The sequence below is a fragment of the Tauraco erythrolophus genome, chromosome 6 (assembly GCF_009769465.1).
Source record: "Tauraco erythrolophus isolate bTauEry1 chromosome 6, bTauEry1.pri, whole genome shotgun sequence".
Classification (NCBI taxonomy): domain Eukaryota; kingdom Metazoa; phylum Chordata; class Aves; order Musophagiformes; family Musophagidae; genus Tauraco; species Tauraco erythrolophus.
In genome coordinates this window covers 59,357,027-59,371,228 of record NC_141470.1, presented here as the reverse complement: position 1 = coordinate 59,371,228, position 14,202 = coordinate 59,357,027, and the positions used below count along the sequence as shown (strand labels likewise).

The 14,202-nt window shown below is 37.6% G+C and overlaps 1 protein-coding gene across 1 annotated transcript in view; it reads left to right on the top strand.

Moving 5' to 3' along the window:
* Nucleotides 1-14,202, top strand: part of SETD3 (SET domain containing 3, actin N3(tau)-histidine methyltransferase) — a 62,292-nt gene that overhangs the window by 13,742 nt on the left and 34,348 nt on the right. Inside the window, exons 2-3 of the mRNA XM_086613681.1 lie at nucleotides 10,858-10,967; nucleotides 12,687-12,779. Coding sequence (XP_086469807.1) covers nucleotides 10,865-10,967; nucleotides 12,687-12,779 — 196 coding nt within the window. The 5' untranslated portion in view covers nucleotides 10,858-10,864. The remainder of the gene's footprint in view (nucleotides 1-10,857; nucleotides 10,968-12,686; nucleotides 12,780-14,202) is intronic.

Here is a 14,202-nt window from a genome sequence, read left to right as displayed (position 1 = left end):
TAGTTATAGCAGACAGCTCCTCCATGTAAGCAGTGTTCTCACAGTCAATCAAAATGTGTATTACATCTGGGTTTATTGAAACACAAGTCAGTCACACGACTGTCTTATGCCTTAGTCAACAGCCCAGCTGTAGAATTAAATAAAAGTAGAATCTTGTTGAAAAAAAGATGCTTTGCATGAACTGGATTTTTATGTGCAAAAAAAGAAAAAAAAAAAGGCAAAAACGTTATCTCATAAAGGTTTTTTTGATGTACTTAGTTGACATTAACTGTTTTTAAAGTAGTGACAAATGCATATACTCTAACTCCTCAGACCCATCCTGTAGGAAGAGAAATAAAGCATTCATTTGGAAGCACTAAGAATACAGGCATGTATTTCTAATGACTTTTTTTTTTTCCCAGGAAGTTCTTTTCACTAGTGAAAACTGGAGAAACATTTTCAGCATTAGTCTTTTTTTTTTATTTGGTTGGTTTTGTTCAGTCAGTGTTCAAGAATTCATTCTTAATCAGTTAATTTTAGATTGTTGTACTTTTGATATGATACTGTGCCCACTTTAAGGAACAGCAAAGCTTACAACCACTGGCTTGGTAGATTTCTTGAAGAAAATAGATGTTTGGGAGAAGCAAGTAGCCCAGAGAGAGGAGAGGTAAAAGGTGCCTACCTCCTGAATGGGATAAAATCCATCTGATAACTGATTGTAAAAGAAGAGAAAAGGTGTGGGGAGGAATACTTGAATCAAAAAACATGAGGCTTGCAGAGAGCTTATCTCAAGAAGATTGGTCTTGTTAAGAAGTGACAGGGGCAACATACTTCAGTTACTTTACCTGAGAGAAGAAATATGCAGAGTCCTGTTACAGATGGGTCATGTGGCTAAATCAGGTCTTTGAAAGGAAAATAAAACCGAAATTCTGTATGAAGCAGGAGAAGCTGACCTGAGTAATTTCACAACCTCATGAAGAAGGGAAGCTTACTACATTGCAGCTTGGGCTGCAGGAAGCTGGGTGAACATACTGGAGAAAAATCCCTCTGTTGTGCTTTTCCTGTAGCTTTCCTAGTACTTGCTCTTGGTTGCTACTGATGTTACTTTTCCTCTGGTAAAAGACAGGATGAGGGGAGAAGAAAAATAAAGATGACTAAGATGAAGATGAAAAACTGTAGACTTTAAGAAGGAATGGAGCAGAGCAACTTCTGTTCTCCCTGTTCCTCCAGGAGATGGTGGATGCTGCTCAATGCTGCTCTTTATAGAGACAGGAAGATACTAGAGAATGTGGTAAGACTTTTTTAATCAAGAAGATGGAGGAAGAAGTCCTTTGGCTTTATGATGTCTTGAATCTGGGGAGCAGACACTAGAATAAAGAAGGGAGGAATGGTAAGCAGAATCTCAGAAGATGTAACTGGAAGAAAACTGCAGTGTGTAACCAACATGTTTGGGCCAGGATCTCCATCTTCCTGCAGAACATGCATTTCTGGGGCTGTGGACTGCTGCTGGAGACAGCATTCTTGACTTGATCAGATGAAAAAAAAATCTGAACATGGCAGTCCTTATGCTATAGCTTATATAGGAGAGAGTTTATAGTTTATTAACTAGCAGGAAGGAAATACATTTGAGGAGGGCAAGTTGTTTTGGGGGAGCAGAAGCACCTGGGGCACTCTGTTATTTGGGCTGTACACCGGACTGATTGAGAGTACAGCATTTTGCCACAGGGAGCAAGGGTATCCAAGCTAGCTCTCGGAAAAGGAAATAGTTCTTGGGAAACATAAGTTTACATTGTATTTTAAGTGGAACGCAGTCCTAAATTGAAACAGCATGGGCTTTTCTATCATTAAACTTATTAGTGTGTTCTGTCAGTTGTTTTTGTCAACATTGTTGTCACTGATATGGCAATACTTCAGATTTCTTTTAAAAAAAAAGAAAAAGTCTACCTTGTTAGAAGTGCTCTATAATCGCAGGACATCCCACTTCCAAAAGAACTTACAACTTAAATAGAATAGAAGCATGCTGGAGAAGGAAGATACACAAACACAGTGCCCTGCAGTGACATTGTATTTTATGGAGCTTTTGGGGCAGGTTTATAGAGGAAATAAAGAAATGAAGAAAAATGAAAGGGTAGTGGTGGGAGAGGACAAGTAATAGCAAGCAGAGAAGGGGTGGACTACAGAGAAGGGGAGAGATTGAGAGCTGAGAGAAAGGGATTGAATCAGTAACTAATTAGTCATTTATTTAGTGGGAACATCTAGCTTAATACCTTAGGAGTGATGACAGTGTTAATGTGGTTTCCAAGTGACATGATGTAGGTGGTTTTTACAGGCAAACAGTGTTCATTGTAAATGTATAAACTGAATTTTTCTTAAAGATCACAGATCTCTTCCTCCACCCACACTGTTCTTATGCTTCTTTATAGAATCATAGAATGGTTTGGGTTGGAAGGGACCTTAAAGATCATCTAGTTCCAACCTCCCTGCCATGGGCAGGGACACCTTCCACTTCCTGGTTTCATGCTTTCTATTTGCTATAAAATATATTTATCCTTTTACTCACAGTCATGAGATTCGAGTTTAGGTGAAAAAAACACTCCATCAGTAGAAGCAAAAGATCACGTTCCTCATAAACCTGGTCATATCAGGTGTAAAATTGTGTTCTCATACATACAGATTGGAGAACTCCTGTCATTAGCCTGTACACATTAAGCTTGTCCCTTAAGAGCCTGGCTGCTTGACATATGGTGATACAAGATGATGATACACTTTCCTCTCTCAAGTAGAGGGGAAAATGACTTAGTCTAAGGCAATCAGACAAAAAAAAATTTGCAAGCCTGGTTTGCGTGCATCCTACTCATCTGTCGTCCCTCTCGATGCAGCCAAGGAACATATCCCACAACCACCTACTATGCTCACCTCTCCGTGCTCTTTGCATGGCTTGAGAATTCCCTTGTCTTCTCCTTGTTGCTCTTGTCGACCTGTATCTATCCTTCTAATACTGATTCCAGATCTGCACCCCTCACCTTCTGTGCTAGTATATACGAAGAAGATGCGTGGGGTGGGAGCTATTATGTAATGAGAACATAACATAATTAGCATCTACAAGGATCTGAATTAAAGAAGATACAATGTTAAGATACTGCACTGGAGATATACTGAGTCCTTGAAGCGAAGTTGAACAGATAGCTCTTGCTGTGGGAATTCTTAACTTGGTGGTTATTGTAAAGTCTCACTGAATTTTTGAGTAGCTGGTTTACTACTCTGTAAAAAGTTATAGCTGAAGCAAATAAGGCTTATAGGAGCATTTCAGTTCTGGCTGCTGGTCAGTTCTTCCTGCCTCACCCATCAACTTTTTGGTTATTTTTAATCAAATTTGACAGCGAGGGAGAACTCAAACATAAGTTGGTCGACTTGCTCAAGAAAAAGCAGAATAATTTATCTGCTAGGGCTGTTTGTTACTCAGTCAACATGCGTGCTGATGGCTTTGCCCATTTATATTGAAACCTGTGAAAGAAGATGCTGCCTGGCTAGTAAGGTCATGTGGAGAGGGAACTGAAAGCAGTGTGGAGTCCTGGAAGAGATGAGGAGGGTAACTGAGAGCACTGCGGGGCTTCTGGGACCCTTGGAAAAGGCGTGTATAAGAAAGGGAAATGAAAAAATCAAGCTTCATATATTCTGCATCATGTAGGATAAATTCTTTAAAACTAACACCGTTAAATACTTAAGTAAATATGGTGCTTGCTTAGCACAATGGTTATAATCACAGTTTTCTAACAAAGATTGCAAGCTTGTATTTTTACCCAGTGAGTGAGAGGTAGGTATCTTTATAATGTCTTATAATAGATTTATTTTTTTTCTATCAGACTTTACAGCACTACATAAAGCTGCAGTTATGAACTTCTTGGTGGTCATGTGAATGCAAAAAGCCACGGAGGTTTGTTAATGATTAAATGGATTATTTTTTCTGAAGTATTGCTTGGGAAGATCCATATTCTATCATCTAAGCTTGGCATTACTTCCATAAGGAAACATGGTCCTGTGATGTGGTCAAGTTCTCTAATACCATAAGTATTAGCTTTCTTAAATAAAATGTTTAAGCAGTCATGTGTTTTTTTTAAAAAACAAACAAACAAAAAAACCAAATAACAAAAAACAAACACACGTACTCGAGGTCAATTCTGTAGTACTTCTGGGATTTTTTTTTTTTACAGGCTTCTCGTGGTTACCTTCTAAAGCTGTTAGGTGAACATGCTCACTTTTTAAAGCTGTAAGTCAAGGCGGGGAATATTTTACGGCTCATTAAAATATTATTTATATGTAATGCAGAAACAGGTTCAAAGTCTGACACAACACATCTGCTCTTTGATAGCAGTATTAAAGCAGGGAGATGGATCACTTACACCCCTCACTGCCAGTTTTGGCATGATCCTTTTTGCCAAGCCAGCTGATAGACTATATTTGGAAATGTGGCTGTGTTGTGTATTACCAGGCTTATTCATCATTGCTGTCAGCATACTCTCTCTTTGCAGAAATGCTTTCAGGAATTTTAAGCAATGTTCACTTGAAAGGAAACATGGTGTAGTACTTAAAAGATATTCACCAGAAGACAACCAGAAAAGCAAACTTGCAAAAAAAAAAACCCAAAAGTCCATACCACTTTTCCACTGAAATGTGTGTTGCTGCTGCTGCTTCAGATATTTATGAAGTCTGCAGTTCATCTCAGTCCTGAAGGATTATTTTTGTTTTGTTTTTTTTTTTCCAATGTCATGCAGCTATATTTTATATTGCTGCTTCTGTTGTCATGCAATGTGTACTGGCAAACAGCCTCTCCTTTCATTGCTGTGCTGAAAAGCAGGCTTATATTTTATTTCTTTCTAAACGATGGTTTTGGTCACTTGCAAAAAAGATGCTTACCTGAAATTTTATTCCAAATTAAAAAATACTTTTTTTGTCAAGTTACAAATCTTTTGGGGATTTCAGTAGAATTGAAATCTAACTCAAATCTAGTTCATTAATGTAATTTTATTAATGTAATTTTAAACACAAAAAGTAGTTTCACAAAGGAACCACGCTTACTTTCTCTGTGTTGAGTCTCATGTTCAGTACAGCTCATCATTTGCTGGTTAAATATGGCAGAGCGCGGTGCTCAACTAAGCTGTTTTTTGCCAAGTGTGAAGTCGGATTATATGTTGTCTGTTAGTTTTCAGAAATTTTGAAAAAAGTTTCATAATCTATTTTTATTTTATCTATTATATTAAATATATTATGTGAGGTTTTTTTTATACAAGGCTGTTACGCTGGATTGGTGTTTAGAATATGTTTTCTGGGCAACCATATTGTTGCAATATTGCAGCAATTCCTTTCAAATTACAGCTTTTACTAATCAATACACGTCAGACGCATTAGATTTTAAATGGTTATATCTGTGTCATGTAACTGAGCAGTGAATGAAGGTAAGTAATGTAGGAAGTGGAGACCTATTTTTCTGATTGGGAATTAGATTAAGACAGATGATTCCTTAAAAGGAAATACTTCCATAACAAGGTATGTCAAGATATCAGTCTGCTGGTTTTGCTTTTTTGTGTGAGATAGGCTTGCTGATTTAATCATGCATGCAGAATATTTTCTCTATAGAAATTCTGATGACAGAGAAGCAATAGTTTAGACAAGATACGTGCATAAAAGGAAAGAGCAAAGATACTTACAGAGCTTATTTCATGTTTGTATACTGGTAGCATCCTACTGAAAAAGTGCGTTTCTGATTACGATGCCATCAATCTAATGAGTTGTGTTCACTGAACTTGTTTTTTCCTATGATATCTTTACTGCATGTTATCTGAGCAGTAGAAGCTGAGGAAGATCTTTATTAGCCTTGAATTTCTTACTTGCGTAGAGAAGATTTCAGCTAGAGATTATTTGTTTTTTGCTTCTAAACTAATATTCATCTATGGTAGTAATGCAAATACTTAGCATTCAGATTTTTCTTCTTGTCATATTTGGGAAGCTAAAGTTCACATACTGTAAAATCAGCTTTATCTTAGACGTAGCTCTTGGCAATGTTTTCACTGCAAGAATAGGTTCTCACTAGTAACATGTTTCATACAGGGAAGAATTCAAAATGTAGTGCTAACCATGTACCATATTCATACAGCTTCATGTATTGGTGTATCATTGTTCGGATTGCATGGTGGCACTTTTCATGTCTCCATGTGATACGGGGACAGTTGTCTTTGGGTTTTTTCTTCTCATAAAATCTGATGGATGTTTATATTTCAAATAGATTCTTCCTCTAAATACAACTTAAAAGGAAAAAAACGCCTCTGGTATTTTGGTAGCTGTGCATACAGAACGCTTATTCAGACTGCTTTTCCTCATTTTATTGGTTGATAAACATAGTTTGTTCTTTGAAATAAGAAACGCAAATCCTTCAAAATAATTTCAATTGTTCAACTTATTTATTTTAATATTCATGAGCATCTTGATTGATATAAAGTATGTCATCATAATTTATAACTTGTAACATGGAACACACGTGCTATTATAAATTCAACATGGATCTCATAATGAGCATTACTACATGCTTTATATGAGCTGAAAAATGTTACCAAATCTCGCGTCAAATGTAATTTTTGTGATAGAGCAGTGTCTTTTAAGAGGATGTCTAGTCTTAATTTATAAACTTAAGGGATGTGAGCAGCCAGTGTGATTACACTGAATCTGAGGGATCTCTCTTTTCTAGCCTGCATAGAAGAGCTTTTCATGATAGAAGCTGGATTGGGAAAGTAAGTTATGCAACTCAAAAGGGGACTGATAAAATTAAGCAGCACAGATGAGTTGTTTGACCATTTGATATCTGCTAGAGACAGCTAAAATCAGGGAGGGAGAGTTATGTCCTAGGATTTCAGTCTCTGTGTACTCAGGGGTAGTCTTGTTCCTTGCTCTTTATTTAGTCTTGGAAGATGAAAGAATCTGGTTTGTTCGCCTTCCTTTTTGAAAACACCTTGCAGTTTTGCCTTAGCTTTTTTCCTTTTGTTATGGGATGTTCTCTTTTCAGTCAGTTCTGAGCTCCTTTAATTTTGAGTTAATAAGTTAGCACCATTAATCTTAACTTGCTTCCTGATCATTCAAAGTTAGTGTGTAAAATAAGCCTTGGGCTTGGCAGTTTCTTGTTCACTCTGATCTTAATGGAAAATGAAAGCAGCCAGATTACCTACTTTTCCTGATACAAATTTTTTAGGGTATAGCATTTGTATTTAAAAGATCTGCCCTATACGGTTACTTAACATATAGATTGTAGTTGTTTCAGCATTGGTCAGTGTCGAGAAGCAGCTTTTCAGCTGCTGGTCGATACATTCAAATATTAATACCAGCTGCTGAAGAACAAAACTTTATTTTTATAGAGTGTGAGAGGAAACATTTCACTTTGGGTAAGCTAGCTGCGCTGACCAAGGATAAAAGGATCCCCTGTATATACATAGTGCTCAGAACACCTGGAATCCAAAGTACTACTTCTGTATAGTGATTTTTAGCATTTTTATGGATTTTACTGTAACAGTGTGATAACTTAAAGCTGCTATGGCTGAGGTGATCTTGATGACTCAGGCGGTTGAAATCTTTCAGATGTCCAAAGTTACCTGAATGTGTCTGACTCCCCTGTCACTGCAAAGTAACTGGACATGGAATCTTCTATACTGTACAGGAAGATACTATATGCCTTATAGATTATATAGGCTGCCTATATAGAGGTGAAAACATCAGTTGCAGTAGCATGTAGAATCATTGAGAAATGTAGATGGGAAGGGACCTCTGGAAATTGAGAGGCTCCATTTTCTGCTTTATCTTCAAAGTTAAATCAGGTTGCTTAGGGCCTTGCTGAGTCAAATTTTTAAATTCTGCAAGATTGCTTGGAGATGCTGTTAAATCTCCATCCCCTTCCAGTGCTCAACCACCCTCATGGTGAGGAGTTTCCTTATATCTATTTGGAATTTCCCTTGCAGCATCATGTGACTGTTGCCTGTTGACCTTTTGCTGTCCTTGCCTGAGAAGAATCTGCCTCCACACTTCGTGTAACTCCCTGTTACATAGAAGGCAGTAGTGGGCTCCTCTTCTTCTTTAGACTGAAAAAACCCAACTCCCTCATGTCTTTCATCTCATGTGTCAGCCCTTTTGCTGTTTTAACAGCCTTCCTCTGGATGTGCTCCACTTTGCCAGTACCTCCTATGCTGCATGGTCCAAAACTGTACAGCACTCTAAATGTGGCCTCACCAAGGCCAAGAAGAAGGGAATAACTACGTTCTTTGACCTGCTCTTTATGCTCTTGCTTATGCAGGTCAAACTATGGTTTTCATCACTTTAAGGATACACTGGTGGCTTATATTCAACTTGCTGTCTGCCAGAGCCTCCGAGTCCTTTTCTGCAGAGCTGCTACCTGTCCAGTCTGCAGCTGTGATGCTGTATAGGGTTTTTCCTTCTCAGATGCACGCCACTACATTTGTTTGTGTTTAACTTTATTAAGTTCCTGTTGACCACTTCCTCCAGTTTGTTGAGGTCCCTCTGAATGGTAGCACTGCCCTCCAACATGTTGACTGCTTTCCCTGTTTTATATCATCTAAGTTTCCTGAGGATGCTCTATGTCCTAACAACCAAATCTGATTGGCCACTGAGGAATACTGCATCTAACCAGTTTGCAGTTAGACTTCCAGTTATTGACCACAATTCTTTGAACCTCATAGTCCAAGGAATATTTTGTCCACCCTGTCCACCTATTAGGTCCATGTCTCCTCAGTTTGACAACCAGGATGCCGTGGAAGATAGTATTAAAAGCCTTGCTGAAGTCAAAGCCACTGGCAACTGCTAATTCTCACTGGTCCACAGAGCCACTTATTTCTTCAGAAGGCAGTCTGGTTGGTTAGTTGTACACGATGTGCCTTTAGAAGTCTGTTGTCTGGTCCCAGTCATATTAATGTCCATCATGCCTGGAAATAGCTTTCCTTTAAGACTTGCTCTGTGTTTTACAGCAAGTGAGGTGAGACTGACTACTGTCTAGTTCCCTGGATCCTCTGTCCTCTCCTGCCTCCACCTTGCTTTTTTCTTGGGTTTTCTTTGTTTGTTCTTAAGTTACCTATTTCTTGTCATAGGCAATCACCATGACTTTTCAAAGATGATAGCCAGTAGCCTTCCGGTGACATCAAATAGCTTTCTCAGTACCTTGGATGTTTCCCGTCTGGTCATAGATTTCATAGATTTCTAGGTTGGAAAAGACCTTAGAGATCATCGAGTCCAACCGTCCCTAACCCCCATTAAACCATATCCCTAAGTAGATCATCCACCCTATTCTTAAACACATCCAGGGATGGAGACTCAACCACGTCCCTGGGCAGCCTATTCCAGTGGCTGACTACCCTTTGGTCCTTTGTACTTGTGTAGGTCCAGCTTACCTAAATAGTCTGAACTTCATAGCTTCTCTCCCTCAAGCTTTGCCACTAGATGCAAAAACCTGGGAAGCCTGATAGCAGACCTTGCTAGTAAAGACCATGCCTCAGGTGTTGGGTACCTCAGTTTTTGTGTACCTTTCATCATCAGGTTGCTTCCTGGTTTAGCAGCTGAATTACACTTTCCTCAATGTGACTTTTGCTCGTGGTGTACCTGTAGAAGCGTTTCTTCTTGCCTTTTACATCCCTCTTCAATATCAACTCCAGACAAGCTTAGGCCTCCCTGTTTCAGTCTCTGCTTGCCCAGATAGCGCATCTATATTCTCCTCCAGCTGGCTGTTCCTGCTTCCATCTTACATACGTTTGTTTTGCTTGAACTCAGTCAGTGAGGAGTCCCATGTACAGTCAGCTTGACCTCCTGCTGTGCCTGCTGGTTTTCTTGCATGTTGGGGAGGCTTGTTTTTGGGCTCCGAGGAGAGAGTTCAGGAAGATGACTTGCTGTCATGGGCTCTGTTTTAGCTTCCCAGGATGTTCTGCTTACCATTCTCTGAGCAAGCCCCAACTCTACTGTTGTGATTCCAGAGTCTTTAATCTGCTGCTTTCCTTCCTTTCTTTCCTTAAGATCTTACACTTCCATTTCACTATCACTGCATCCAAGGCTACTGTTTGCTGTCATATGAGCAGTTCTTCCTGATTCATGAGTACCAGATCCTGCACAACCCCTCCCTTAGGAAACTGTTCAGCACCAGCGTCAAAAATTGTTCCCAGTGCATGTGAGAAATTCTCTGGATACTTCACGCCCTGCTATGCTGCCCTTCCGATAGATGATGTGTGATTTAAGTCCTCCATGAGAGCAAGGGGCTCTGAATATTGGAAAACCAGTCTAGCATAATGCTGCATTTATTGTGGTAACTGAAAATAAATTTTTGTTAACTAGTTGTCATGAACCACAAGAAGCTGCTGTAAAGATATAAGTAAGATATTTTGATTTTTATTTTGAAATGGAATACTGATTTTCTATTCATTTCTAATTACTACTTCAGTGCAGTTACAAACGCTAATTCAGCTGATGTCCACAGTACAGGTGATGAGGTAAAATAACCTGAATTTATATAGTGTGAATACTTTGATATCCATAATATTTGTTCACAACTACTGAATTTGCAAGTGATCTGAGTTATTTTTTTTTTCCTCTCCAAGGTTTCTAGTTTCTAATTACCCTGAGATAATCGATGTGCAATTACATGGAATACTGCTTCAGATTGCACTGTATGGTTGTCTTACATTAAAGACATGTGAATAATACTTGCACATATATATGTGCCAGAAACAACTCCTCATCCTCTCTTTTTCCTTTTTTTTAAGTGTCTAATAAGAGAAGATCTTGTCCATTCATCATGATTGTATTTTGCTTCTTAGTGACAGTTTGCTTCTTAATCTGTTTTAGTTGGAAGATGGGGAAGAAGAGCCGAGTGAAAACTCAGAAGTCGGGTACAGGAGCCACAGCAACAGTATCTCCAAAGGAAATGTTGAATTTAATTAGTGACTTATTGCAAAGTAAGTTTTGGTTTTATGCCTCTCTGGAAAAAGGATGGTGTGCAGACCACTCAAAACCGTTCTTTTATTGAAGCCAGTGAATTCTGTTCATTTCCTGTAAGTGGCCAAGCTTGCTATTTCAGCCTGCTTAAGATAGTACGGTATGTACCTCAGAGTATCTACCTCTGTTAGTATATACCATTATTGACTGATTTATGTGTGTATGTATTGGACATACAACATTCCCGGCAGCTTTTGACTTTACATCTCAATATAAGCATAAATACCAGGGGACATTAGGTTAAAAAAACCCTCCTCTAGAGGGCTTGACATTGCAGCTTTATCAAAAATGTTTTTCTTATAAACCTCAAGAATTGTGTTGTTTCTGTTTATCCTTTGAACAATACTTTAAACTGTGGCGAGAGTAGAGAAATTAACTGTGGAAAGCAGCAATGCAACTCGGTTCAATTGCACTGATATTTTTGTTGCTTAAATAAAAATTTTTTGTTGCTATTTGGAAACTTGTTGTAGTGCTTAGTTCTGTGTATCGACCAAAGGTTGTTTCACTTGTTGAGGAACTTGGAACTCATCCATTATTTCTAGTAAATATGAAAAGCAGAACATAATTTCATATGACGGTGCTAAAATACTATTCACTCTCTCTACAGTCTTTAGTCACTGTGCTGAGCTGTACTTCTTGTTGAAACACAAGTCCAAATTTTCATACCCTGGACACATCTACATGTTGCCTTAGAAAAATTAGAATTTTTCTAATTCTTCTCTTTGTTGCTCACAAAGAGAAGAAAAGGAGTTGGCAGAGCAGTTTGATGCTTATGTTACGATTGGCCTCTGCTTTGCTACCAAAAATAAAACGTAGATCTAATTTTCTAAGCAAAGACAAGTATCAGCTGTTCTTTTTGTCAAGCTTCCATATTTTATTCAATGCAAAGATTTCTCAAATCAGTTGAGCAAGGTAATCTTCAGCTGTCCACTTGGATTTATTATCTTAGATCAAGAAATCCACACACTGACATTTAGAATATTATCAGAGATAGATTATATCCACAGTATCTATGATTCCAAAGCTTGGCTAAGTGTTCCTTTGCTTGTCCTTCCAGTATGCATGCATCTATGAAAACAGTCTTGAGTAGGCAGGTCAACTGTATGTACCAGCAAATTTCTCAGTTACTTAAAGTGAGCTCCTTACTATTATCTACTTTCATAGAATCTTCTGGTTGGAAGAGACCTTCAAGATCGAGTCCAACCATTCATTTCATTACAAGAAGAATGATGGCAGGCAGGCTAATGTGAACAGAGTGTTTTGCTTAGATTATTGAAAACATACTATTTTTTTGTTTGTCTTATCTGAGAGACTACTTAATGGTCTGGTTGTTTAGCTTTTTTTCTTCCTAACTTTTTAAATGTTTGATATTTCCTATCTCTGAAATTGGGGGAGGAGGGGGAGGAACCAAACCAAAACCAAAAAAAAACCCAACCTTGAGGTAAGTTATACTGTGAAAATTTCAAAAGTCTCTATTAATTACATGTCAAAGAATGGGATGTTTTTAACAATGGAGATTATCACATTTACCATGTAAATGTGTTTGAAGGACATGTAGTACTAAAGTTCAGTTAAAGTTGCTGTGAAACAATGATATTTTCTCTGATGTTAAAATTATATATATACTTTTATTTAAAAAAACCAAACACACACATTTTATTCGGTGTTTTTATTTCCAGAATGCAGCAGTCCTACCCCAGGTCCTGGTAAGGAATGGGAAGAATATATACAGATTCGTTCACTTGTTGAGAAAATTCGCAAAAAGCAAAAAGGTACTTGTGAAAGACTGTAAGATAAGTATTGATTTGCCTGAAGAATTGTCTGTTAAGAGCTAAAATGAATATTTTTTTGCTGTTGTTATTATATAAATATTATGCAATCCTGTTATTTTGTGACAAAAATCTTAGTTCTCTGACATGCAGTTGCTTTTTACACCTGCAAGTGTTCCTGAAATGTTCTGATGGGCATGGCCACTGGCATTAACCATTTTAACACCTAGAATTCTGAGTGAATATCATAGACAGGAGATCCTTTGATAATTCTGTCCAATAAGTAGAAAATGGAGCTTGAGATTGTGATGAGATGACAATCTGAAAGACTAGAAGCAAAAGTCCTTTGAGAATAATAGGCCTTTTTGATTCCTAATTGCATAGTCTGCCCCTCTGCCTCTATAAATCTGAACATTTTGAATTTAATTTTGTAACTATTTTATTTTAATATGGATACTTTACTGCATGTGGAAACTGTTTCAGCAATTCAACATCATGAAATTAAATTTTAATGAAATAAAAATATGTAAATGCATAAAATAAATACATCAGCTAATAAATCTTATCTGCTATAAATCAAGCACATAATTAAAACAAAGAAACAGTTATGGTACCACAGTTAATATGGAGGTTTATTGCCAATTTTCCGAAGCTTAAGGTATGTTTATTTTTCAGACTAGAACAGTTTTATTCCAGTATGTTCTGCAACAACTCACTGTTGATGAAACTTTATTTTCATATTAGTTTTGGTTTTGTTTGGAGGTATGCTCTAAAAAAATGCTTTTCATGTAGTTTCAGTAAAATTAACCTCTTTATGACTGAGAAATAACTCTTTAACCTTGGAATGAATAGATTTGTGCTGGACATACCTGAAAAAGTCCTGAAACAATTCTTTCTTCTCTGGTATTTATACAGCGCGATGGCAAAAGAGCCAGACTGCATTTAAATTGGAGCTTAAGTTATTCACGTACTTGCTTGATAAACCAATTAGAGGCTTGAATGTCCTTTTCACACGTGTTTTTAATATCTTTTGACTAATGCATAAAAATCTTACTTCATGAAAGGATTTTTAAACCTCTGAACATCATTTATTGACAGATGGCACATGGAAGAATAAATGATACTGTTTGAGTGTCTGCATCCTGTAGCTGTGTAGAGATGAACTTGATTGATTGTTTGTCATTTGTTTCCCATGACTTCTAAAAATTTATTGTACATGTCCAGGCTTTTATGATGTAGTACATGTGCTCTGACAAAATATAATTCAGATTAGCAAGAACAGAGTTAGCATTGGAGTTGGTTTGTTCGCTGTATCTTTCTGCGCCAGGAAGATCCATGGAGAGAATGGCTGCTGGCAGAGGTGGTAGAATTAGCGTCACACTACTAGTTTGATAGAGCATATTTTTTCCTTGAAATAAGCAAAACC